The 26138-nt window shown below is 42.2% G+C and overlaps 1 protein-coding gene across 4 annotated transcripts in view; it reads left to right on the top strand.

The window, feature by feature from the left end:
• The first annotated feature begins 5035 nt into the window (after nucleotides 1-5035).
• Nucleotides 5036-26138, top strand: part of LOC110532393 (cytoskeleton-associated protein 5-A) — a 41956-nt gene continuing 20853 nt past the window's right edge. Inside the window, exons 1-29 of one of the 4 annotated variants that reach the window (XM_036979517.1) lie at nucleotides 5036-5185; nucleotides 7287-7374; nucleotides 9386-9579; nucleotides 10783-10989; nucleotides 11129-11300; nucleotides 11582-11714; nucleotides 12513-12613; nucleotides 12811-12924; nucleotides 13045-13149; nucleotides 13343-13432; nucleotides 13631-13795; nucleotides 14036-14164; nucleotides 14466-14615; nucleotides 14801-14899; nucleotides 15041-15151; nucleotides 15321-15413; nucleotides 15673-15858; nucleotides 16005-16099; nucleotides 16285-16468; nucleotides 16730-16872; nucleotides 17123-17297; nucleotides 17567-17680; nucleotides 17914-18042; nucleotides 18480-18674; nucleotides 18921-19053; nucleotides 20516-20634; nucleotides 23460-23588; nucleotides 24144-24296; nucleotides 24672-24875. In XM_036979517.1, coding sequence (XP_036835412.1) covers nucleotides 7318-7374; nucleotides 9386-9579; nucleotides 10783-10989; nucleotides 11129-11300; nucleotides 11582-11714; nucleotides 12513-12613; nucleotides 12811-12924; nucleotides 13045-13149; nucleotides 13343-13432; nucleotides 13631-13795; nucleotides 14036-14164; nucleotides 14466-14615; nucleotides 14801-14899; nucleotides 15041-15151; nucleotides 15321-15413; nucleotides 15673-15858; nucleotides 16005-16099; nucleotides 16285-16468; nucleotides 16730-16872; nucleotides 17123-17297; nucleotides 17567-17680; nucleotides 17914-18042; nucleotides 18480-18674; nucleotides 18921-19053; nucleotides 20516-20634; nucleotides 23460-23588; nucleotides 24144-24296; nucleotides 24672-24875 — 3879 coding nt within the window. In that variant the 5' untranslated portion in view covers nucleotides 5036-5185; nucleotides 7287-7317. Of the gene's footprint in view, nucleotides 5186-5280; nucleotides 5349-6157; nucleotides 6178-7286; nucleotides 7375-9385; nucleotides 9580-10782; nucleotides 10990-11128; nucleotides 11301-11581; nucleotides 11715-12512; nucleotides 12614-12810; nucleotides 12925-13044; nucleotides 13150-13342; nucleotides 13433-13630; nucleotides 13796-14035; nucleotides 14165-14465; nucleotides 14616-14800; nucleotides 14900-15040; nucleotides 15152-15320; nucleotides 15414-15672; nucleotides 15859-16004; nucleotides 16100-16284; nucleotides 16469-16729; nucleotides 16873-17122; nucleotides 17298-17566; nucleotides 17681-17913; nucleotides 18043-18479; nucleotides 18675-18920; nucleotides 19054-20515; nucleotides 20635-23459; nucleotides 23589-24143; nucleotides 24297-24671; nucleotides 24876-26138 lie in introns of those variants that run through there. The other 3 variants (XM_036979523.1, XM_036979530.1, XM_036979533.1) reach the window with 3 other exon arrangements.

The raw sequence follows: 26138 nt of genomic DNA, 5'->3' as shown, positions 1-26138 counted from the left end.
AGGTTCACTGAGTGACCATGGGACGGTAAGGCATTGCATTTCTGTCATCTTCACCTGCGTAGCAGAGGAAGGGGTGATGGACATCATAGCGCAGCTCCACCCATAGGAAGACTCACCCGTTGGTCAACGCTCCACAGGGGTTGGAGAAGTCCTTCTTAGGGTGTGTGACTCCCTCCCAGTGTCTGTAGTCTATGTGGTCCCCGGTCATCCAGCACCACCTGTCTGTGATGATGTACCTGCATAGGGTCATAGAATGAAAAAACAAAAGTCGCCCACTCATCTCTCCTTGCTTGTGGATTTATTACCAACATTTCCAATAGCCTTCATCAGGGTGTGGCAAATAGGTTCTCATCACATCTGTAAATACCTGCGAAGGCCCAGCCACAGTGGGGGGGTGAGGGAGGGCAGGTCGCTGCGCCGCAGCAGATCCTCCACCGCTCTCTGTTCATCCTTGCTGCGGACATAGAGCAGGTCCCCATAGTAATCCCTACAGTAGAACAGAGCATCGGACCAACACAGCTTCTTCGTCACCACTGTCACCTTCCTCCCCCTTAAGAGGACACTGTAGGAAGGAAGTGGAGGAGGGGTGGTGGGCAGGAGAGCGGGTGTGGGAGAAGATGGAGGAGTTGAAGCACTAGTTGAAGAAGAAGGAAGATGAGTGGATATTGGGGAAGAAGAGGAGAAAAGATAGGAGGATTTTGGAAGGTTGAGTGGAGGACACAGAGGTGGGTGTGTCTGAAACAGAGAGTTTACAATATTTCACTCTTGACACGGGTGCACTCACTGACACAGCATGCAGGGAATTTTACCACAATACCAAAAATGTTTCCTTTACTTTATTAAATGTATTTGACAGGGCCAATGCATATCTCTGTAAATGTGCCAGATGTAGTCGAAAAGTTAATTTCCTATCTAAAAAAAGATTGAAACGGTCTATATGAAATACAGGAATAGTTCAACTGTCTGATGAAGATGAACAGTGAAGACAGTCATTGGCTATTACCTGCAGGAGTTACATGTACCTCCACCTCACATAGCATGAGTAGGTTGTCCTTTCCAGGAATGACCACAATGATGGAGTGACCCTCCATCTAATTACACTGAACATTTTCGGTCTTGCCTGGTCGGATTTGGGAGATGACAACACATCTGGGAAAGTTTGCCATGAAGTGCCGCTACAGGACCTTGCTTGATAGTCTTGGTTATTGTCCTTGTCAATGGCATGAGCAAGGTTCACCCTGACAATCGTACAGAGAGGACTGAGAGGCCACTCTTCTCAACGCCACGTTCTCTAGAAAATATCAAATCAAAACGTTTGGTAGATTCGCCAAAAAGGAGTGGGTCTTTGGAAAATGTAAGGCACTCAGTTATTTGAATGCCTGCATAACTGAGGGGGTGTTTATGATGTTGGCTCATCATCAACTAAATTTTAAAAATTCCAGCGATTGCTATGTCTTTAGGCCAACTGATTTACAGAGGAAAGCAGAAATTATATTACGTGTCTTGGCACTGTGAATGAGGAGAATGAAGGTGACACCTATAATAAATTTTAGGATAATTATAGAATGGTTCATTAATGGTTATTAATAATACAATTATATTATAGTACATTACACAATTACACAATTTTGAATTTATTTGTTGTGCTTTAACCAACTTTACATGTCAAATACATCAAATAAAAATAGTATTCTGTGGCATCAAGATGTTACTTATCAGGAATATCTACTACTTCTCTTTCTATTCAGGGCACCCAGCTCTTACTCTCTTTGGCCCCAATGTGTCTGTCGTGTTATACCTTATGGATATAATGTTTCCACTTTTGCATGTATTTGTCTTGATTTCTTTACACATAATGACCTCACCAATGGAGGTTATTGTATTAGTTCAGATAAATAAATCAAAGACAAATACATTTTGCATGTGGTCAGAACAACAGGAATCAAATGTTGTATCGATAACACCCCCCCCCCCCCCCCCCCCCCCCCCCCCCCCCCCCCCCCCCCCCCCCCCCCCCCCTGTCACAAACACACTCCTCTGTTCTGCGAATAGTTGTCAGGTGTGGAAAAAAGATTCTTAACTCAGTGACTCACCTGTATAAATAAAGCATAACATACAAAAAAGTAAACAAATATATACAGTACCAGTCAAACGCTTGGACAAATTTACTCATTCAAGGGTTTTTCTTTATTTTTTACTATTTGCTACATTCTAGAAGAATAGTGAAGACATCAAAACCATTAAATAACACGTATGTAATCATGTAGTAACCAAAAAAGTGTTAAATAAATCCAAATATATTTTAGATTTGAGATTCTTCAAAGTAGTCACTCTTTGCCTTGATAACATCTTTGCACACTCTTGGCATTCTTTCAACCAGCTTCATGAGGTAGTCAGCTGGAATGCATTTCAATTAACAGGTGTGCCTTCTTAAAAGTTAATGTGTGGAATTTCTTTCCTTCTTAATGCATTTGAGCCAATCAGTTCTGTTGTGACAAGATACAGTAGGGGTGGTATACAGATGATAGCCCTATTTGGTAAAAGACCAAGTCCATATTGTGGCAAAAACAGCTCAAATAATCAAAGAAAAACGACAGTCCATCATTACTATAAGACATGAAGGTCAGTCAATGCGGGAAATTCCAAGAACTTTGAAAGTTTCTTCAAGTTGAAAAAAATATCAAGCGCTATGATGAAACTGGCTCTCATGAGGACCGCCAAAGGAGTTACCTCTGCTGCAGACGATAAGTTCATTAGTGTTAACTGCACCTCAGAAATTGCAGCCCAAATAAATGCTTCACAGATTTAAAGTAACAGAAGCATCTGCTAAACACGTGTATGTGACCAATAAAATGTTATTGATTTGATTTGATCTCAACATCAACTGTTCAGAGGAGACTGAGTGAATCTTCATGGTCGAATTGCTGCAAAGAAACTACTACTAAAGGACGCCAATAAGAAGAAGAGACTTGCTTGGCCCAAGAAACACGAGCAAAGGACATTAGACTGGTAGAAATCTGTCCCTTGGTATGATGAGTACATATTTGAGATTTTTTGTTCCAACCGCTGGGTCTTTGTGAGACGCGGAGTAGGTGAACGGATAATCTCTGCATGTTCGGTTCCCACACTGTCAGTGATTTATTTAGAATCCAAGGCACACTTAACCAGCATGGCTACCACAGAATTCTGCAGCGACCATCTGGTTTGCGCTTAGTGGGACAATCATTTGTTTTTCAACAGGACAATGACCAAAGTAAGGGCTATTTGACCAAGAAGGAGAGTGATGGAGTGCTGCATCAGATGACCTGGCCTCTACAATCACCCAACCTCAACCCAATTGAGATGGTTTTGAATGAGTTGGACTGCAAAGTGAAGGAAAAGCAGCAAACAAGTGCTCAGCATATCTGGGAACTCCTTCAAGACGGTTTGAAAAGCATTCAAGGTGACTACCTCATGAAGCTGGTTGAGAGAATGTCAAGAGTGTGCAAAGCTATCAAGGCAAAGGGTGGCTACTTTGAAGAGTGTAAAATATAAAATATATATTTAGATTTGTTTAACACTTTTTTGGTTACTACATGATTCCATATGTGTTATTTAATAGTTTTGATGTATTCACTATTATTCTACAATATAGAAAATAGCAAAAATCAAGAAAAACCCTTGAATGAGTAGGTGTGTCCAAACTTTTGACTGGTACTGTACATATATTACATTTTATAAGGCAATCGATCTCTCTTCAGGGCATCCAACTACCTCCCTTGGCTCCAGTGTGTCTGAAAACCCTGAACTTGATGAGTACAGTATGCTGTTTCCACTAATTAATCCATTCATTTGGTTCTGTTGTTCTGACAACATGCAACATTTATTATATTCCATGTCTTTAAAAATTATACAATGAGGAAAGATCAGAAGATGAAAGCAAGGTAAGCCATTGTCCTGTCATGGAAATCATTGTCCTCTCCATGTTTTCATTGATACATACGCCAAAATGCAAGTACACAAACTAAAATTTGATGTTACAAGTTTACAGCATATTGTTACTGTGTATACCATAGGAATATATTCTAGTCTATGCTGTATAAATAAATCAGTGGAATCCTCAACTTTATGTACTGTAATACTTTCTACATTTAAATTCATTTGTCACAGAATTCTACAAGAACTCAGAATGTCATCATCCTTGGAAATAGCATAATCACTAGAATATTACTTCCTGCACACCACTGGAAATTAGTTCAACCTAAAGTGTGATGGTGCAAGGTATCTGACTGTTATTCAATGTGTAAATGTTTTTATTGTATCTGTCCCTAGTCAAATACATTAAAGGGATACAATTTTGGTAATGAAGCCCTTTATCTACTTCCCCAGAGTCAGATGAATTTGTGGATACTGTACCATTTTAGGTTCAGTTTGAAAGAAGTTGCTAACTAGAGTTAGCGTAAATGCTAACTAGCGTTAGCGCAATGTCTGGAGGTCTATGGTAACTGCAAGCATGCATTTCCAAAGTCATGAAGTATCCCTTTAACACGAATAGAATAAATAGTGTAGGCCAACCAGGTCAAACAATAATCCAAATTGTGAAGACAAGGCAGTATGTCCCGTGTCAGGTATAGCCCCAGAAAGAGGGCATCATGTGCCAAAGATTAAGGCTGGAGCAAGCCAGGGCAAGCAACAGGAGGCAGGCAGAGAAAAGGAAGGAAGGGGCAGGGGAGGACTGGAGACAGTAGAGCATCAAGCTGACCTAAGGGCAGGTAGAGACAGTAAGGGGAAACACTGGCGATGAAATAGACAGAAGAGAGTTGAGACCATGCTCATGCTGACTCTATAACTTTACAATTTCAGGGCTCACACATGTTTTCATTCCATATGCCATGTGCAGATATGGCTAATATATTTTTGATTGACACTTACCTAGGGGGACTGCTTAATTTAAGGTTTGGGCATAAAATGTTAGCAGTGTGGTTAAGGTTAGGGTTAAGGTTAGGGTTCAGATTTGAACGAAGAGAATTGTAGAAAAAGGCGGGGTTTAGCCGTTTGTGGCTGTGGTACGTTACTCTAGTTATGACCCTCCCTCTGGTTCCCCGCCCTTGGAGGCGTTTTCAAAGCTTGGACTGGAGAAAGTAATGATCGAATATCGGCTCCATCAAAATAGCTAACACCATTTTGCCTAACAGAAAGACCACAGGTAATTTTTAAAAATCCACTATTCATTGCTTCTTAGCTAGCTAATGAAAGGAGAGTTCGCGATTTGATGTTCACTCAGACAGACCTCATTCATTTCGCTCACTGCTGCGTTGTCTGGGCCTGGCTGTGGTGGAGATGAAATAGCTGTTTTTTTTAAATGTCAGGTAACGTTAGACAAGTCTTATTTTGTACACATACCAGCTTAATGCAATGTCGTAACTTCTATATTTGCTCCACGTTACACCGGTTGGTGAGAAAGCATCGTTCTAAATAGTTAACGTGGTTGTTGGGTTTTGGTGGTGTTGACAGGTCCAGCAAGCAGTTACTAGTTAACGTTACGGTTACTAGCCACGTTAGCTTGACGCTGTCTGCTGCCGCTTGCAACGGCATCAGTTTTAGCTTAACATAGCAAGCTGACTGCGTTGACGTTTAAGACGTGTGCCACACATTTGTATCGTTATTTGATTCCAACCAAATCTAGTTTCATAACAAACAGTTTTTTTTCTCTCGAAATATGAGCGGGGCTCTGCCAGCAATGTTCATCATGTTACTGTAACTAGCAACCTACCGTTAGGTTGTAATGTAGCTCGCTAGTTAATTCTGCCCAGCCAAGATACTGAACTCGTCCCAGCCAGTCACACATACGTTTGAAGTTGTATTTGGTCGTATGTACAGGATACAACGAAATTCGTACTTGCATGCTCCCTTTCGACAATGCAACAACAATCAAATATAATACAATATAACAATAGGAACAAGTGAATGGAAGTAGAATATACATTTTAGTATAATACAGGAAGGCACCATTTGTAGTACAATATTTAAGCTAACGCTAGACGAAAGGGGGGAATTGGGCCAAGTATTTACATTGTGTGGGTGTGTGCTAAGGTGTGGTGCAGGTGGTCAGTCCAGTAGCTTGATGGCTTGTAGATAGATATAAACAGTCTCAGCCTGTTGGTATCAGACCTCATGCTCAGATGCGTCTGCCAGACGGTAAGGGAGTGAACTAGGGTGTGGGGTCCTTTTGATTATGCTGCAGGACTTCCTCAGGCACCGTTTCAAGTAGCTGTTCTGGATGGGTGGGAACACAGCTCCCAGTAATGTACTTGATGTAGCTTGCCAGAGTCTGTTGCCATGCTTTTTGGCAAATCTTTACATATCGCTCAGCTATTTGCAAGTAGTTAATTTGCCTAGCTAGATAGATGGATAGCTAACATGTTGAGGAATACCGTTACACATGACATGATAGTGGTACCCGTAAATGTCATTTCTGAAAGCTGTTTACCCCAACGTGCATTGGTCAATATGAAATCTGACGGGCATTAGGAGGGAATGACATGCTTGTCCGTTCAAATAGAGCTGTAGCACCTAGTACGGCCTTTTTTAACTACTTAACTAGCTGGCTATATTGTAACGGCAAGTTTTGTCTTCAGTTCTCCACCCACAGTGCATTCGACAAGCTAATTGTTTAACTGAATTATGTCGACACTCTCCACACATAAGTGTTATTGGTGCAGGCCAGAGCATCTCACACTGATGCTTTTGTGAGTGCCATGTTGTTTTCTAAATTCACTATTGGAATTATCTTCTCAATCTATTGATGCATGCATAGTAGGTTATGTGTCTTGGATGAAAGGAAGTGAAATACACATTTAATTTAATCAGAAATGTACAGTGCCTTCATAAAGTATTCACACCCCTTGACTTTTTCCCCATTTTGTTCTTACAGCCTGAACTTAAAATTGAGATTTTGTCACTGGTCTACACACAATAGACCATATGTTTTTTGACATTTTTACAAATGAAAAGCTGAAATGTCTTAAGTATTCAACCCCTTTGATATGGCAAGCCTAAATAAGTTCAGGAGCAAAAATGTGCTTTACAAATCACATAAGTTGCACGTACTCACTCAGTGTGCAGTAATATTTGAATTCAGGCTTTTAACAACAAAATGTGGAATAAGTCAAGGGGTTTGACTACTTCCTGAAGGCATTGTATGTTATGACTGTACTATTGACATACCAGCACTCATTCCAACTGGATGTTCTGGGAATGGATAGAAAACTGGTGACTCCCACTTTGTTTTGATATTGTTGTTACAGTTGAATTTGTAAGGCGAAAACAGAGGTCATCATGGGTGATGACAGTGAGTGGATGAAGTTGCCCATCGACCAGAAGTGTGAACACAAGGTGATTGATTACCCCTTACACACACACACACACACACTGAAGACAAACCTGACTTTCCACAGTGTTGAATCCTTGCTGGATGTGTTTCAGCAGCTGTGGTTTTGTTTCAGAAAATGTTATCCAATAGCACACTCTGAACTCACATTATAAGCCAGTGTTTTCCATTAGTGCCAGCCGTCGGCTAATCAGCCGGTTACGGACTCCTTTTCAGCCGGTTACCTTTTCCACTTCCTATTAACAAGGCTACTTTTCATTTAAAAGTTTAAATTGGCTAGTCCCTCGAGCCCTCTCCCGCTAGAATGAATGACATGCAGTTTCTAGCAATCTATTGATAGGATAGGCGCCTATTATACACAAAGCGAGTGACGACGGTAGCGCCGTCTGTTTCATCCCTGGTATAATTTGTGTGCGCTGTGGTTGGTTGCAGTTGAATTTCTTTACATGGAGGAGGGAGAGAGCATGATGCTCATGGGTTTGTACATCCCATGTCATGTAAGTTGTAAGAATGAGTCGAAATCCACTTAGCCTAATTATTATTTTCTGCAACAATGTATTTTCTTTCGCGTCTTTCACATAGCCAGCGACGCAGAGTCGTGACGCATAAGCTATTCACTGTGCTTTATTGGACAACTGAAAAGCAAGTGTTGACTTGTTATAAAAGGTGTCGAACCGACTGAATAAAGTCGATGTCCTATATCCCTTTGCCATTCATAAATCATGCAGCGTGGTTATGTACATGGTATCGCATCGGGACAAGTAAACCAAAGGTTTTCCTTTCCTAGGATGTCCGGGCTTGCCAGACAGTGACGCCAAAGTGAGTGACTCTGGTCTCATCAGTCAGTGTAGCCTATCGCATAGGTGAGAGAGCCATTCATTTGGCTCCCTAATTTGCATGGGGACCGGTAGGCCAAGGTTTTTTGATGATTATCTGCAGATAAATAATATAAACATTCGATGAAGAATCATCACTGCAGGAACAATAGGTTGTGGAGAGCCTCATTCTGGTCCAAATATGATCATTTAGGTCCCTTACGGAATCTGGGCATTAAAACGGAATTCAACAATGTAACGAATGTATTGACGTTTTTAGCAAAAAATATTTTTTGTGCGTATGAAACATGTTGAGTTTTTTATTTTGTGTTGAGTATAATACTTAAGACTGACGTAAGCCTTTGATGTTTTCCATTGAACCCTTTCCATTTATTTTTCAAGATAATGTGGGCTATTTACTTAATTTTTCTATTCTAATAAAATACATCATTTGAAAAAGAAACGTGGCAATGCATATTTTGCAGTAAAACTAAATAAGACTAATCTCGAATACAGGTTAAATATGAAATGTTTCATATTCTTATACTTAGAAAATAGCCCTTATCATATAGACCTAGACAAAATCCAGAACTATTACCAATGCACTGAATTCATACATTTTCAGTCATTTAAATTGTCATGTCTTTCTACGCAATACATTTTTCCGATCTGGGAGGTAAACGCGATAAAGTAGCCAATTCAATCATTTTGCACTACTGGCCCGGGGGTGCCTGGCTGGCAAATGTTTCTCTTTGGTGGTTACTCTGTGTACTTGTGAAAAACACTGTTAAGCTCATTTAAGGAGCAGCTTTTCTTGAACACCGTTTCCCCCACAAAAACGGCTCTTTTGGACTACGTTTCCCACAGCAAAGAGCTAGACTGAAGACTGCTCAATGGATTTTCCAAAAGGATAGCCTAACATGCAGTGAAGCTTATGATTTTAAAGTTTCCGATCCCTGTCTTCAGTCTCTCTCAAATTATTTACACTCACTGACTGCTTCAATCACAATGGAGGATATGCTAGGCCAAACAACTGCCCTCTGTATGTAACATCAATAGATGGCCCATTATACATTTGTTTCTTACTCTGGCTGTACAACTATAATCTGGGTCACATCAAATCCCTTAGTTATGAACTAAAATGTACCTTGACTCCCTCTCATCACAAGGCTCACTATTCTCCCGCTTCATCCCAACCAAGGTATGGAAAGCCAGACTAAATGGCTATGAAGAAGCCCTGAAGCTCTTCAAGAGGATAGAGGACGAGAAGAGCCCAGAATGGGGCAAATACCTGGGCCTGCTTAAGAAGTTTGTGACCGACTCAAACGCAGTGGCCCAGCTTAAGGGCCTTGAGGCAGCACTTGCCTACATCGAGAATGCTCATGTGGCTGGCAAGTAAGTATTAGACCTAGATTTCATCTGACGACACAAACTGAACTTTGTAAATACAAGAAGATGTAATAGTAACTCATTGCCTAAATCTTTAGGCTAGTTGAAAATAAGTAATGAAAAGGCCTTACTCATAGCCTTGGTTAACAGGTTAGGTGAATGCATACAATTATAATACAAGAGACTCATTGTAATTAGATGGATTAATACATCTACATCTCCCAATGAAAGCTTTGTCTGTTTTAAGTGCTGCTGTCTGTGTGAAACTGGGCTAGTTGTGGAAGCTCCAGTGAGCTGCAACGCCGTCAGGATACATTTTAAGCCTGCCTGATGTTTATTTATGGAGAGAGCCAGTCTGACATCAGAGCTGTATATTGTGTGCAGCCTATCAAGCAAGGATTACACTATTGAATGACTAGTAGGGACTTTGAGTCTATCTCAGAGTTGACACTTCAAGATTCCACCTGTCTACTATGTGGTGATTAGTGTAGGTTGATATTTACACGTTGTACAAGATATATCAAAACCTATATTTGTGTGAACATGCTGGAATTAGACTGCCCGGTAGTGAATGAGAGAAGACGGCCGCGAGCATCAACGGCGTTATGCGTTTCAAGTTGGAAAGCAAGTCTATTTTCCTCGTGTCTATCCGAAGCCATGCTGGTAAAGTGAGCGGATAAAAAGCTAGAAAATAGACTGTTTGCATTGTCATGTCTGTAGTTGTGACATGTATAGTTAAAACGCGTCTATTTAGTGTTTGTGTAGCTGCCAGTGCCAATAATACATATTTGAAAACAATAACTTTATGCCTGCCTTTGTTGATTTCGAGCACAGGCATATAGCCTACATCTGGGGAACTCCGTTCAAGAGAGAATACTATTATGTGGAAAGAACGAGACTAGCGAAATTCTTTATAAACGGCTAGGTTGTATTAGCTATAACTCTCCTCACGTTTGTGAGCTAACATAACAGAAGGCAGGTACAGTGGCTCTCGTATGACATATAAGGTGAGTCAAAAGGAACACGCAACAATAATTTGTAAGGGCTACGTAGCAAACATATCATTCAACTGTTTATTATGGACTCTTAATGACAATTAAGTTGGTATACGCTATGCAGTGTCTGTGAATTGATAATCTACTCTCGCACTGAAAGTTTGACGGCGTCTTTCTGTGTGGTTTCGGCTTAAGTGTTTTGCATGTGTTCCAGAACATCAGGAGAGGTGGTGTCGGGAGTGGTCAGTAAAGTGTTCAACCAGCCTAAAGCTCGGGCCAAAGAGCTGGGCTCAGACATCTGCCTCATGTACATGGAGATTGAGAGGGCTGAGGTGGTTCAGGACGAGCTCATCAAAGGCCTCGATAACAAAAACCCCAAGATTGTTGTCACCTGTATTGAAACTTTAAGGAAAGCACTTAGGTGAGTTTTTCTACTTCATAGTTTTCCTAAAGATTTCTCCAACCAATTAATTCAGCCACTTTTGTTTTTACCATAACTATTATGTCATTACATAGGGCTAAATCCTGAAATGTAGCACTTTTTTTTTCTTCATTTCCAGTGAGTTTGGCTCCAAAATTATTACTCTGAAGCCAGTGGTGAAAGTTTTGCCCAAACAGTTTGAGTCGCGAGAAAAGGCAGTTCGAGATGAGGCCAAACTACTAGCAGTAGAGATCTATAAATGGATCCGGGATGCTCTTCGACCTCCTCTCCAGGGCATCAACTCTGTTCAGGTGAGATGAGGCTTCTGAAAACGTTGATACAGAGGCTCTTTCTCAGTTCATCTTTCCTCGATTTCTTACATCCTTCTCAAAACACATAGAATAAGTAGGTCTGAGGGGAGGGACTTTGGACCTTCTTCAATAATAGGATTGATGCATGGAATCTTCAAAACACCAATTGAGATGCAGCCAGAGTTTGCTTATGCTCATATGCAACATGGGTCTCCGTAAATGCCGGAACAACTGATGAATGGGATGTCTAACAGCGGTCTTTCCTCTTCTTTCTTTCACAGTTGAAGGAACTGGAGGAAGAGTGGGTGAAGCTGCCGACTGCAGCCCCCAAACAGAGCCGCTTCCTCCGCTCACAGCAGGCCCTCAAGGCCAAGTTTGAACAGCAGCAGGCAGCTGGAGGAGACGAGGCAGATGGTATACTTTATCGGATTTAGCCTATAGTTTTGAAGTTCACATTTTAAGGCACTTTACCTCTTTTTTACCCTCTAGCCTGGATGCCAGTCTTTGCGCTGTCTTATGGAACTCCTTAAGGAGTTGTTGACGAGATGGCACCAACAGATCTGTGACTAGGCTTATCCTCAGCAGCTTAATTCCATTTGAAGATCAATTGTTTCACGTCAATGGCTTTTTTTTGAGAGAATTTGCGCAACGCTTTGTCTTTGTGGAAGATGTATGTAAATGTTCCATGTGATCTTGTTGATGGAAACTGGTCTTGTGAAAAACCTTTGCTGAAGCGTCGTCATCACAAAGTCTCAAGCATACAGTACCAGTCAAAAGTATGGACACAAGGTTTTTTCATTATTTTGTTATTTTCTACATTCTAGAATAATGGTGAAGTCATCAAAACTATGAAATAACACACATGGAATCATGTAGTAACCAAAAAAGTGTTAAGTGTTACCTTGTCGCAACACAAGGGATTAGCTCATTAGCATTAGGAGGGAAAGAAATTCCACAAATGAACTTTTAAGAAGGCACACCTGTTAGTTGAAATGCATTCCAGGTGACTACCTCATGAAGCTGGTTATGTTATTTCATAGTTTTGATGTCTTCACTAATATTCTACAATGTAGAAAATAGTAAAAAATAAAGAAAAACCCTTGAATGAGTAGGTGTGTCCAAACGTTTTCTATAATCATGTTGATGATGAGATGGGTAGGCCGGCCTACATTATCAAATTGAAGGTCTAACACTGTAAACTCTCTCTTTCAGGAGATAAGGACGATGAACCTGCACCTCAGGTAGATCCTTACGAGCTGCTGGAAGCAGTGGAGATCCTCTCGAAACTACCTAAAGACTTCTACGACAAAATTGTACGTTTGGGCACCACTGTTTAAGGGACATGACCCTTAAACTAAAAAGTCCTTAAGTGGATCTATTGAATTAATATATTGCTAAACATGTGTAGTAATATTTTTTGAAAGCAAAAGTTAAGCTTTTATGTGTTTCTTGTATTGTGTGGAATCCATGTCATGAGACACAAACCATCTATCATCATATCTGTCCTTAGGAGGCCAAAAAATGGCAGGAGAGGAAAGAGGCCCTGGAAGCAGTGGAGACCTTGGCTAAAAACCCTAAATTGGAGAATGGGGACTTTGGCGACTTAGTCAGAGCACTAAGAAAGGTACTGTAACATTTATGCTTCACGGGAACACCACTAATGGGGATACCGGGTAATGGAATGTGTCTCCAGGAAGTAGGAGAATGATAAACGTCCTGAAAAGAGCGATTTCTTGTTTCCCAGGTTATTGGTAAAGATGCAAATGTTATGTTGGTGACCCTAGCTGCCAAATGTGTGGCTGGACTAGCAGCTGGGCTTCGGAAGAAGTTTGGAACGTACGCAGGACATGTAAGTTACCTTCAAGGCAGTGGTATAGAATTGTGTTCACAACAGTTATGCTAAGCCAAGAGCAGTGAATGTGGGAGCTGATGCATGAACAAGCTGAGTGGGTTAACAGTAGGGAGCAGTGGCAACATGTCCTTGTACATCCTGATTTACTGTGCCAGAAACACTGTGCTTATATTATGCTCTGTGTTTCAAGGTGGTGCCAACAATTTTAGAAAAGTTTAAAGAGAAGAAACCCCAAGTGGTCCAGGCCTTGCAAGAGGCTATTGATGCAATCTTCCTTACTGTGAGTGAACTGTACTATGTGGATTCACTTGTAATAGTTTGGGCTTTGTTGCTATGTGATTCATATCAAGCTGATTTTGTGAGATCTGGAATGTCGGTACTGTTTTGAGATATTCTTTGCCCTTTGACTTGGTCAAGGGACTGCCTATATTTTCTGGGCCTAACATAATATTTTCCATGTCTTCTTATTGTTTTGCAGACAACTCTCCAGAATATCAGTGAGGATGTGTTGGGTGTGATGGACAACAAGAACCCTTCCATCAAACAGCAGGCCTCTCTGTTCCTGGCCAGAAGCTTCCGCCACTGCACCCAAGCCACGTTGCCAAAGAGCATGCTCAAAGCTTTCTGTCCTGCATTTCTCAAGGTTCCCGAAAACATTTCATATTCATAAATGGGCAACAGGCTGGTTTCCCAGACACAGATTAAGCCTAGTTCTGGACTAAAAAGCATGCTTAGTTGAGAATCTGGATTGAAAGTACTTTTTAGTCCAGGACTAGGCTTAATCTGTGCCTGGGGAAAACGTCCCTCTGTGTTCACAAGTGATAATGTTTTGTCCGCCATTTTGTGAATGCGCGTGGAATTATACTCCTACTTTCCCTCTCAGCAAGTGAATGATTCAGCCCCGGAAGTGAGAGACGCTGCGTATGAAGCTTTGGGGACAGCCATGAAGGTGGTTGGGGAGAAGGCTGTCAACCCATTCCTGGCTGATCTGGACAAACTAAAGCTTGACAAGGTGAGGATTGCTATCAGTATATCTTATCATTAATATCAGTGTGTTAGTCTATCGTCAATATACAGCATGACCTTATCGTTGGTATCAGTCGATCTTGTGTGCCGTGTTATATTGTGTATCCTGTGTAAAACTAGTTTACCCCTTGAAACTAAAGGTGAACTAATGCCAATGTAGATGAGTTCTTTATCGGATACAGGGTTTTATTATTATGAGTAAATGAGATTTTATCCTTTAAAGTTGACTCATTTGGAAGAGTAGACAACAAATGAAATGACCTGACCATCCATCTCTAAATGAACAGATTAAAGAAAGTGCCGATAAAGTGGAGCTGCCTGGAAAGAAAGGTGGTGGTGTTGGGGCGGAGAAGAAGGCACCTGCTGCAAAGGCAGCACCGCCTGCTGTGGCTCCAGCTAGATCCTCTGGACCGCCCAAGAAGGCCCCAGCAGCTAAGGTTTGATTGATTTAATTGATTTGGCAGTTAAAATGCATATTAAAGCCACTTCCGCCTGAGACGAGGTGAAGCCCAGGCTGTCAGTCTTATTCACCAGGCTCGCTGCACTGTCCCCGATGACAAACTGTAACCATTGTAGGTAAAGAAACTACTAAAAATGAGTATTTGTGTTTGTTATTTTGCAGTTGGGTGGACCTCCTAAGAAAGGGAAACCTGCCTCCGCTCCGAGTGCGAAAGGAAAGAAATGTCCTGAAACGAAGGAATTTGTAGAGACCGAGATATCAGTGAGTCAACTGTTTAAGAGGACTGCTATGTGCAGCGTTTTAACCATAGGAATACTCATGCTTTATGGGTCTGATTTGAATGAGCGAAACAGTTTTTCGTGCAGTGAACTCTTTCATCTCCCTTCTGTTTGTGTCCACTAGATTGAGGTGTGTGAGGAGAGGTCCGCCACAGTGCTCCCTGCCTCCTGCATGCAGCTGCTGGACTCTGCTAACTGGAAGGAGAGACTGGCCAGCATGGAGGAGTTTCAGAAGGTGACTAGTTTTGACTGTATAATCTGACTTCTTTAGTATTGTCTTACTCGTATGTCATTAAATGGAACCCGTTTGTGTTCTATTTAATTCTGTGGTCTTGCTCGTAAATAGATTCATTAGTGGAGTTAGGTACTTTTATGTTAAATTCTTGTCATGTGATTGTCTTCAGGCTGTGGAGCAGATGGACAAGAGTGAGATGCCTTGCCAGGCTCTGGTTAGGATGCTTGCCAAGAAACCAGGCTGGAAAGAGACCAACTTCCAGGTACATCATACCAAAGTTTTAAAACACTTACCGCAACAACAAGAGCTAAAATGGATGCATAGATACAAATGTTGATTAATCACCTGAGTTTTTTTTTTTTTTTTGCGGCTTAGACCTTTGCATTGGACCTTATATTTGTCCAGCGCCTCAGTGTCATTATTGTGGATTATGTAAAATAAAAAACTATTTTCACTAGATGGATCCACCTTGCTCTGTCGTCACAACTGACTTTTGGTTCTTGGGTTTGGTCATGGTTCAGGTGATGCAGATGAAGCTTCACATTGTGGGTCTGATAGCCCAGAAGGGATCATTCTCCAAGACGTCAGCCTTCGTGGTGTTGGACGGCCTGGTGGATAAAATAGGAGATGTGAAGTGTGGCGGCAAAGCCAAGGAGGGCCTGACTGCTACTGCGGAAGCCTGCTCCCTACCCTGGACGGCTGAACAGGTCTGTTGTTGTCTTTCTGACTACATTTCTAATTGACACTGTGGTTCTGCTATTCCATTTTTTTCCTCCCGTGTCTTTGAATAAAAAAAAAAAAAAGAACACCGGTAAGAAATATCAGTTGTTCACGAGCGTTCTTCATCCTTCAGGTGGTTTCCATGGTTTTTGCACAGAAGAATCCTAAAAATCAAGCTGAAACCCTCAACTGGTTGGCTAATGCCATGAAGGAATTTGGATTTGCTGGGTAAGTGTCTTACTTCCCATTTATTGTCGGTGTATTCATTCACCAATGACAATATCAAAGCATTCTGTGTCCTATGATAAGATGTTCTAATTCACGCAACCATTGTGGTAACACAAGTCTGCCAGTATAATGCTTTATAACTGGTTCTAAATATGTATGATAATGTGCATGTTTATCCCCTGCAGCATCAATGTGAAGGGTTTCATTAACAACGTCAAGACGGCGTTGGGAGCGACCAACCCTGCGGTGCGGACCGCAGCCATCACCCTCCTAGGAGTCATGTACCTGTACATGGGAGCTCCTCTGCGCATGTTCTTCGAGGATGAGAAACCTGCCCTGCTGAAACAGATAGACGATGAGTTTGAAAAGGTAAGAAAAACATGGGTGAGGAATAGGTTGATTTGAAGAACCTGGCAATATGGCCGTATCTAATATGTGTAGTATGTATACAAATACACAATTGTATTTTCTAATGAATGGCCTCTCTGGCTCTCTTTTTGAAATCGCTAGCTACAGGTTAATTTCATCTGCTATCTGTTGGCTCTACATAAGATTGTCAGGAAGGCATATAAGAAATGTATATATTGTATGTATATATTTTCAATGGGACTGATGAAATTGCTGCTTCAGATGCAAGGCCAGTCTCCTCCAACTGCGTTCAGAGGAGCCAGGAAAGGAGGAGCGGAGGAGGATGGAGAGGAGGCAGACGAGCAGGAGGAGAATGGGGGAGGGGCACCTGACGTCATGGATCTGCTACCTAGAACCGACATCAGGTTTGACTTTACGCTCATACCCTTTTTCACACTACCTTGTCTCTGCTGTTCTGTATTTTCAGCAACTATGATGGATGCGTAATCAGGCCAGCTCATTGCTGCTTAGATCGGTTTGGCTCTTTTCAGCTCAGTAGTGTGAAGAACCCTGTACTACTTTGACTATTTAGATGATGTTTTTTCCGCTCTATGTTTTTAATGGTTTAGCCATTCCACCTCATTAATCCACTCCATTCTTCCGTCTCCTGTGCAGTGATAAGATCACGCAAGACATGGTGGATAAGGTAGGTGACAAGAATTGGAAGATTCGTAAGGAGGGTCTGGACGAGGTGGCAGCGGTCATCTCTGAGGCCAAGTTTATCCAGCCCAGCATCGGAGAGCTACCCATGGCACTGAAGGGACGCCTCAACGACTCCAACAAGATCCTGGTAAGAAGTGTGCTGGGCTCTGACTGAAGAGCTACCGGTCTGTTTTTTCTATTTTTTTTTTTTTTCTTTTTTTCAGTTTCAAATTCAATTTAAAGCTTGATGAAGACGTGGATTGTTTTAAAGGCAGTTATTTTACGACAAAGTCTTCAAACATTTTGCCAGGCACTCTTGTATGTTAAGTCTAAAGTATATTTTCTTCTGTCTGATAGTAGAATGTTATATGATTATTGTAGCTTTTTCTGACCCCAAAGTATCTCTTCTCTCCCCAGGTCCAGCAAACCCTGACCATTCTTCAGCAGATCGCCGTAGCGATGGGCCCAGCTCTGAAGCAACATGTCAAGAACCTGGGCATGCCCATCATCACTGTACTGGGAGACGGCAAGGTAAAGACTATCATACTCTGACATGCATGCACAAAGGCATAGGTAGTTATTATGATTAGTGTGATAGAGAATATTATACTGTACGAATAGTACACACATGATGAGCATAACAATCTCGTTCAAGTGATAGACTGAGTGACTATTTGTTGTTCTCAGTATCAGTTGTCACTCAGTATTGTATTGAGTGAATAATTGGTGTTGACTGACTCTGTGTATCCCCCTCTCCCCTGTAGACCAACGTGCGTGCTGCTGCCATGACAACCCTGCAGGCCTGGGTAGAACAGACCGGCATGAAGGACTGGCTGGAGGGAGAGGACCTGTCTGAAGAGCTCAAGAGAGAGAACCCCTTCCTTAGGCAGGAGGTACAAACACAGCCCATCTCTTCAAACCTCTCTTAAAGCCTGCCTCTTTTGTCTGGCAGTAATACGTAATAAGGATGTGGTTAGGTGCTGGTATTGTGTGGAATCTGAGCACAAGGTTGAAACATTGGGGGCATCTGGAATGGGAAGCGTAATACCTCCCAACCATGTTTGATGGCCATGTACGTTTAGAATCTCCCCCCGGCACAGCCAGAAGAGGACTGGCCACCCCTTAGAGCCTGGTTCCTCTAGGTTTCTTCCTAGGTTCCTGCCTTTCTAGGGAGTTTTTCCCTAGCCACTGTGCTTCTGCATTGCTTGCTGTTTGGGTTTTTAGGCTGTGTCTCTGTATAAGGACTTTGTGACATCTGCTGACGTAAAAAGGGCTTTATAAATGCATTTGCTTGAGAAAGACCCCTATAACATGCCCCTCCGCCCCCCAGGTGCTGGGATGGCTGGCAGAGAAGCTCCCCGCCATGCGTACGGTGCCCTCTGACCTGATGCTATGTGTGCCCTACCTGTACTCCTGTCTGGAGGACCGCAACGGAGATGTGAGGAAGAAGGCCCAGGACGCCCTGCCCATCTTTATGATGCACCTGGGCTACGAGAAGATGTTGAAGGCCACTGGCAAACTCAAGGTACGCCCTGCCACGGAGGAGATGACTTGGACAGGCTAAATGTAAAGATATAAAAGATGACTGAATGACTACTTGATAGTGGAGTGAAAGAAAGTGAAATGGAGCTGGATTCCCAGGCTAGAGAACATTGTCTTACGTCCGGTTCGTGGCTACGCTGTCGTGTTAGAATGACGCAATTTTTCGGAAGCCAATGGGCTTTTATTGTTGTTCTGTCGTGACTCTCTGTGTCTCCCACTCTCCCTGCAGCCCGCCTCCAAGGAGCCTGTGTCTGCCCTGCTGGAGAAGGCCCGGGCAGTGATGCCAGCCAAGCTCGCTCCACCTCCTGGCAAAGCTGGCGCAGCCAAGTCTGTCAGCGGCGGTGCCCCTGCTGCAAAGTCAGGTTGGTTTGCTTCTCAGTTACTGTCTGAATGATGGGTGATCAAATTGTACTTGTCACATGCGTCGAATACACAAATGGTCGCTCCCGTTTGATTAATTGTTCAGCAGTCTTCTAAGCCGTAAGACTGCTGAACAATGAGTCAAATGGTCACCCGGACTATTTACATTGAACCCCCCCCCCTCGACTAACCTGTACCCCTGCACTTTGACTTGGTACCAGTACACTCTGTGTATATAGCCTCGTTATTGTTATTTTGTGTTACTTTTTATTACATTAGTTACTTTGGTATTTTCTTAACTCTGCATTGTTTAAGGGCTTGTAAGTAAGCATTTCACAGTAAGGTCTACACCTGTTGTATTCGATGCATGTGACATACGATTTGATCATACAGCACGGTAGAAGCTGATAAGGAGCCTTTTGAACGTAGATTTGGCACTCCGGTACCGCTTGCCATGCGGTAGCAGAGATAAGTCTATGACTTGGGTTACTGGAGTCTTTAACCATTTTTGGGGGGGCCTGATATCGCCTATTATATAGGTCCTGGATGGCAGGAAGCTTGGTCCCAGTGATGTACTGGACCGTGCGCACTACACTCTGTAGCGCCTTACTGTCCGATGCCGTAACAGGCGGTGATGCAACCATTCAGGATGCTCTCGATGGTGCAGCTGTAGAACTATGAGTGTGCAGAACACAGGGTGCATCCCAAATGGCACCCTATTACCTAATTAAATATGCATTACTTTTGACCAGGTTCAATAGGGCTCCCCTATTTAGGGAAGTCCTAAATAGGGGAGTATGCGCCTTTTCATGTGGCTATATCTTTTCCAATTGTCTTATCTTTGTTAGGTTCTAATTCTCAGAGTAAAAAACTCTACGGACACTATGAAACCAAGTTTATTCTGTCCAGAGGATCAATACAGTTGCATTAGACAAACATGTTCACACAAGCACATATATTTAACGTATCCTCATAGGCTGAGTCTCCTCCTACCTATCTGTACAAACATCGTTCTTTACTGCTAGGCAGGACACTAGTGATATGGGCCATAAACCTTTATTTCTCCCTTAAGGTGACCTGACCTCAACCCACCCCTCCATCACTAATCCATGACTCTCTCCCCTTATCAATGCCTGCCACATGTAATCGCTTCCCTGCACTCAACACATTCCAAGCTTAATTGCACACACTATATACCTTCCTCCTATAACCATTCACTTCTGGTGTAGACCCTCTAAACCTCAGCACTCCCTCAGTGACATGAATAAGTATATTTCATATTCTCAACCCATCATCTTGAGCAAGCAAACATTTCTCTAGCTCCCTTGAACAGGTAGCCTGTTTTGTAAAATGTCGACTTTGTCTGTAAATCTATATAAAAATGTCTTCTATAATAGAGTATTGTTTATATAAGCCGTGTTCATCCCAGAACTTCCTAACCACTCTGTTGTTGGTGTTGTGCAGCTTTGTCTAAAGCTAAACCTAAACCTGTTATTGATGACTATGATGATGATGATGATGACGACGAGCCAGAGCCCGAAACTAAGACTAAGAAAGTGGTTAAGCCTGGAGCTGCTAAAAAGGTATGCAATTTATTCATCTTAAGTGTTTATTTGTCTGGCACCGTGTACAATTAAAACATACATTTGATGCATTGTTCCAGATATACAGGGCCGTCAGAAAGTATTCATACCCCTTGACTTATTCCACATTTTGTTGTTACAGCCTGAATTCAAAATATATTTGATTTTTTTTCTCACTCCTCTACATGCAATGCCCCATAATGACAAAGTGAAAACATGTTTTTAGAAATGTTAGCAAATGTATTGAAAGTGAAATAATGGTATCTAATTTACTTAAGTGTTCACATGCCTGAGTCAATACTTTGTAGAAGCACCTTTGGCAGCAATGACAGCTGAGAGTCTTTCTGGTTAAGTTTAAGAACTTTCCACGCTTGGATTGTACAACATTTGCCCATTTTTTTTAAATATATATTTTTTTAATTTTTCAAGTTCTGTCAAATTGGTGTTTGATCATTGCTAGACAACCATTTTCAGGTCTTGCTGTAGATTTAAGTCAAACAGTAACTCAGCCACTCGGGAACATTCACTGTCATCTTGCTAAGCAACTCCGGTGTAGCTTTGGCCTTGTGTTTTAGGTTATTGTCCTGATGAATGGTGAGTTCATCTCCCAGTGTCTAGTGGAAAGCAGAATGAAACAAGTTTTCCTCTAGGATTTTTCCTGTGCTTAGCTCCATTCCGTTTCTTTTTTTTTTATCCTGAAAAACTCCCCAGTCCTTAAGGATTACAAGCATACCCATAACATGATGCAGCCACCACTCTGCTTGAAAATATGGAGAGTATTGGATTTGCCCCAAACATGACAAAAAGTGAATTGCTTTGCACTTGGTATTGTGGAGTAACTACAATGCTGTTGATCCATCCTCAGTTTTCTCCTATCACAGCCAATACAAATATCTGTAACTGTTTCAATGTCACCATTGGCCTCATGGTGAAATCCCTGAGCGGTTTCCTTCCTCTCCGGCAACTGAGTTAGGAAGGACGCCTGTATCTTTGTAGTGACTGGGCATATTGATACACCATCCAAAGTGTAATTAACAACTTCACCATGCTCAAAGAGATATTCAATGTCTGCTTTTTTATTTTTTACCCATCTAACAATGCCATTATTTGCTAGGCATTGGAAAACCTCCCAGGTCTTTGTGGTTGAATCTGTGTTTGAAATTCACTGTGCGACTGAGGGACCTTGCATATAATTGTGAGTGGGGTACAGAGATGAGGCAGTCATTTATTATGTGACTTGTTAAGCACATGCTTACTCCTGAACTTAATTAGGTTTGCCATAACAAAGGGGTTGAATACTTATTGACTCAAGACATTTCAGCTTTTTTTTTTAAATGAATTTGTAAAATGTTCTAAAAACATAATTCCCCTTTGACATTATGGGGTATTGTGTGTAGGCCAGTGACAAACCATCTCAATATTTAAATTCAAGCTGTAACGCAACAAAATGTGGAAAAAGTAAAGGGTGTAAATGCTTTTTGACGGCTCTGTGGCTAGACAGATACTGCTCGGCTCCAGTCCCTGGGAATCTTACCTGCCACTGTACCGAATTAGATTTTTCATGACAATCTCATTTGGCACTTGGCACACCAAGCACACCAGCTTTTCTCTCTGTGAACTGGATATTTCATTCTGCATTTAATAGAACACCCCCCAGGAATCTGTTGCGAGCTCGGATAAAGATAGTGTCAGTAGTCCTAAAAGACTTACAAAGGGGAAGCCTAGCAGCCAGCAGGTACATGGTTGGAGTCGACCACCACTGTGTTGCTTATATGTGACTCGGGAATTACTAACTGGGTGGACTGAGCCTTGAACCGGCTGTTGTTGAGACACTGCACGTGTGTCTGTCTCTAAAACTATGTTGTTGTTTTTTTTTTTTTAAGCATGTTTTGTGGGTATTAACGCACACCCACACACACACTGTGAGGCTGAACACAATATCGAACTGATGTATGTTTTTGCTTTTATATTTCGTATTATCTTGCAGTAATATTTTGTCTAGCTTCTCATACCCCTTGACTTATTCTCATTTACAGGCTGAAATCCGAGTTCTTTACATTATAAACACAGGTTTATAATGTAGTCTTTTAAACTTTTCTGTCTTTGTATTACCATGCTATAAATGAGTTTTACAACTTTTGTGTATAGCTTTTATGTCTTATGTTTCCGAACTGTCTTTTTAAACCTCCCCGTTTCTCTACCACATATTCTGAGCGCAATATAGATCTCTAGCGTTTATATACAGGAAATTGCCAAAATGATGGAAACACTTGAGTAAATGCAAGCAAGTGCTTCCACTCAGGTGTGGTTCCTTAGATAATTAAGCCATTAACATCCCATTATGCTTAAGGTCATGTACAAAAATGCTGGGCAGGCCATTATTTTGGTTACCGTGGCTATGCCCCCATAGGATGACAATGCCGCCATCCACAGGGCACAAGTTGTCACTGAATCATTTGATGAGCATGAAAACGATGTAAACCATATGCCATGGACGTCTCAGTCACCAGATATCAACCCAAATGAACACTTATGGGAGATTCTGGAGCGGCGCCTGAAACTACCATCAACAAAACACCGAATGATGGAATTGATTGTGGAAAAATTGAGTCGCATCCCTCCAATAGAGTTCCAGACACTTGTAGAGCCTGTACCAATGTGCATTGAAGCTGTTCTGGCTTGTGGTGGTCCAACGCCCTATTAAGAAACGTTATGTTGGTGTTTCCTTTATTTTGGCAGTTACCTGTAGCTTTGTATCTTGTTCTGATAATGTCTCTGTGCTGTCTTGTAAACCTCCCCATTTCTCTCCTCTGTCCCGTCGTCAGGGTGTGCTTGGGAAGAAGGCCCCGGTCACTAAGGCCACTGCCAAGGATGAGGAGGACAGGTCTGGTGTTATCTTTATTCTGGTACCCAACGGCAAGGAACAGAGGATAAAGGAGGAAAAAGGGCTGAAGGCAAGTAATATATAATAATATAAGCGACTTAATCATGCATGCATTTCATTTATGGGTGGTCCCGGCAATCAAACCTATATCTTGGCGTGGCAAGCTCCATGCTCTACCAACTGAGCTACAGAGAAGTCACTTCACCTTTTTAGCTATTCAGTTTGTCACCTTGCAGCTTTTCACTTTGATAAAAGTGGCTGTCTCTTTGTTGTCAGGGGAGGTTGTGCAGTGTTGAAGGAAACTCAAGGTTGATCAAAAGGACAGTATCAAAATGAGTCATGTCATGTGTTTCATCTGCTCCCTGACAGTTTTCTTTTTTTTGTGTCATTTTGGATGTCCAAGATGAGACTGTTTGCTGAGGAAGAAATATTGTTTTATTTTATCCTTTGGTTAACCTGGCGAGTCAGTTAAACCGAGTAAATTTGCGGAAACTCGAATTGGCATAATACATTTTTAAAAACTCCTTTGTTTCAGCAACGATTATTATTTTTGGGATACCTAAAGTGGTATGTGAGCAAATAACGCTGATATAGTGCTTGAATAATCATCTCACTTGTGATGCAGGTGTTGAAATGGAATTTCAACACCCCTCGAGATGAGTATGTGGACCAGTTGAAGACTCAGATGTCCACCTGCTTCGCCAGATGGCTCCAGGACGAACTCTTCCACGCTTCTGACTTCCAACGCCAGGTCAAGGCTATTGGGGTCATGGGAGAGGTAAGAACCCCGCAGGAGACAGCAAAACACATTTATGATAGACTCACCAAGGGCTCTTTCTTATTCATACAGGCTTGTGTTATTGAGATTATATATATTTTTTGCAATAGAGAACTATACTCTGAAGAGTGAAAAGGATTCAAATATATAATCTTATTTTTAGTTTATTGTAGACGGGAGTAACAGGAAAAAGTCTCCTGTTTCTCCAGTATTGCCTTTTTGCCTCCAGCACCTTCACAAATCAGCCAAGGCCGTGTGGTAGATTCCGCCTATTATATACATGTTTATTTTAGACTAAAACCATTTAGTGTTTCTTTGAAACGTAAGGGCGTTTGTTTACTTGACTGACTACGATGTTATGTTTCCACTCATTAGCGAATGGAGGATGAGCTTGAGGGCACAGTCAGCTGCTTGGACCTGATCCTGAAGTGGTTCACACTGCGTTTCTTTGAAACCAACAGCACTGTGTTGATGAAGGTTCTGGAGTACCTCAAGCTGCTCTTCCCCACACTGAGCAGAGAGAACTACCACCTCAACGAATACGAGGCTTCCTCCTTCATCCCCTACCTCATACTCAAAGTAAGTCACCTCCGTCCCCTACCTCATCCTCAAAGTTCACTACATTGCCAAAGGTATGTGGACACCTGCTCATCGAACATGCCATTCCAAAATAATGGCCATCAATATGGAGTTGGTCCTCCCTTTGCTGCTATAACAACCTCCACTCTACTTTGAAGGCTTCCCACTAGATGTTGGAACATTGCTGCGGGGACTTGCTTCCATTTAGCCACGAGCATTAGTGAGGTCGGGCACCGATGTTGGGCAATTAGGCCTGGCTCGCAGTCAGCGTTCTAATTCATCCCAAAGGTGTTTGATGGGGTTGAGGTCAGGGCTCTGTGCAGGCCAGTCAAGTTCTTCCACATCGATCTCGACAAACCATTTCTGTATGGACCTCGCTTTGTGCACTGGGGAATTGTCATGCTGAAACAGACATGGTCCTTTCCCAAACTGTTGCCACAAAAGTTGGAAATACAGAATCGTCTAGGATGTCATTGTATGCTGTAGCATTAAGATTTCCCTTCACTGAAGTAAGGGGCCTTGCTCGCACCATGAAAAACAGCCCCAGACCATTATTCCTCCTCTACCAAACTTTACAGTCGGCACTATGCATTGGGGCAGGTAGCGTTCTCCTGGCATCTACCAAACCTAGATTAGTCCGTCGGACTGCCAGATGGTGAAGCGTGATACATCATTTCTAGGATAGCGTTTCCACTTCTCCAAGCTTTACACCCCTCCAGCCGACGCTTGGCATTACACATGGTGATCCTAGGCTTGTGTGCGACTGCTCGGCCATGGAAACTCTTTTCATGAAGCTCCCAACGAACAGTTCTTGTGCTGGCGTTGCTTCCAGAGGCAGTTTGGAACTCGTTAGTGAGTGTTGCTTCCAGAGGCAGTTTGGAACTCGTTAGTGAGTGTTGCAATCGAGGACACACATTTTACACACTTCAGCCCTTGGTGGTCCCGTTCTGTGAGCTTGTGTGGCCTACCGCTTCGCGGTTGAGCTGATGTTGCTCCTAGATGTTTACACTTCACAATAAGAGCACTTAGAGTTGACCAAGGCAGAAATATGATGAACTAACTTGTTGGAAAGGTGGCATCCTATGACAGAGCCACGTTGAAAGTCACTGAACTCTTCAGTAAGGACATTCTACTGCCAAAGTGTGTATGGAGACTGCATGGATGTGTGCTCAATTTTATATGCATGTCAGCAACAGGTGTGCCTGAAATAGCCGAAACCACAAATTTGAAGTGGTGTCCACATGCACTATATATATACAGTGG

Source organism: Oncorhynchus mykiss, chromosome 1 (assembly GCF_013265735.2).
Source record: "Oncorhynchus mykiss isolate Arlee chromosome 1, USDA_OmykA_1.1, whole genome shotgun sequence".
NCBI lineage: Eukaryota > Metazoa > Chordata > Actinopteri > Salmoniformes > Salmonidae > Oncorhynchus > Oncorhynchus mykiss.
This window is presented reverse-complemented; position numbering and strand designations above follow the sequence as displayed.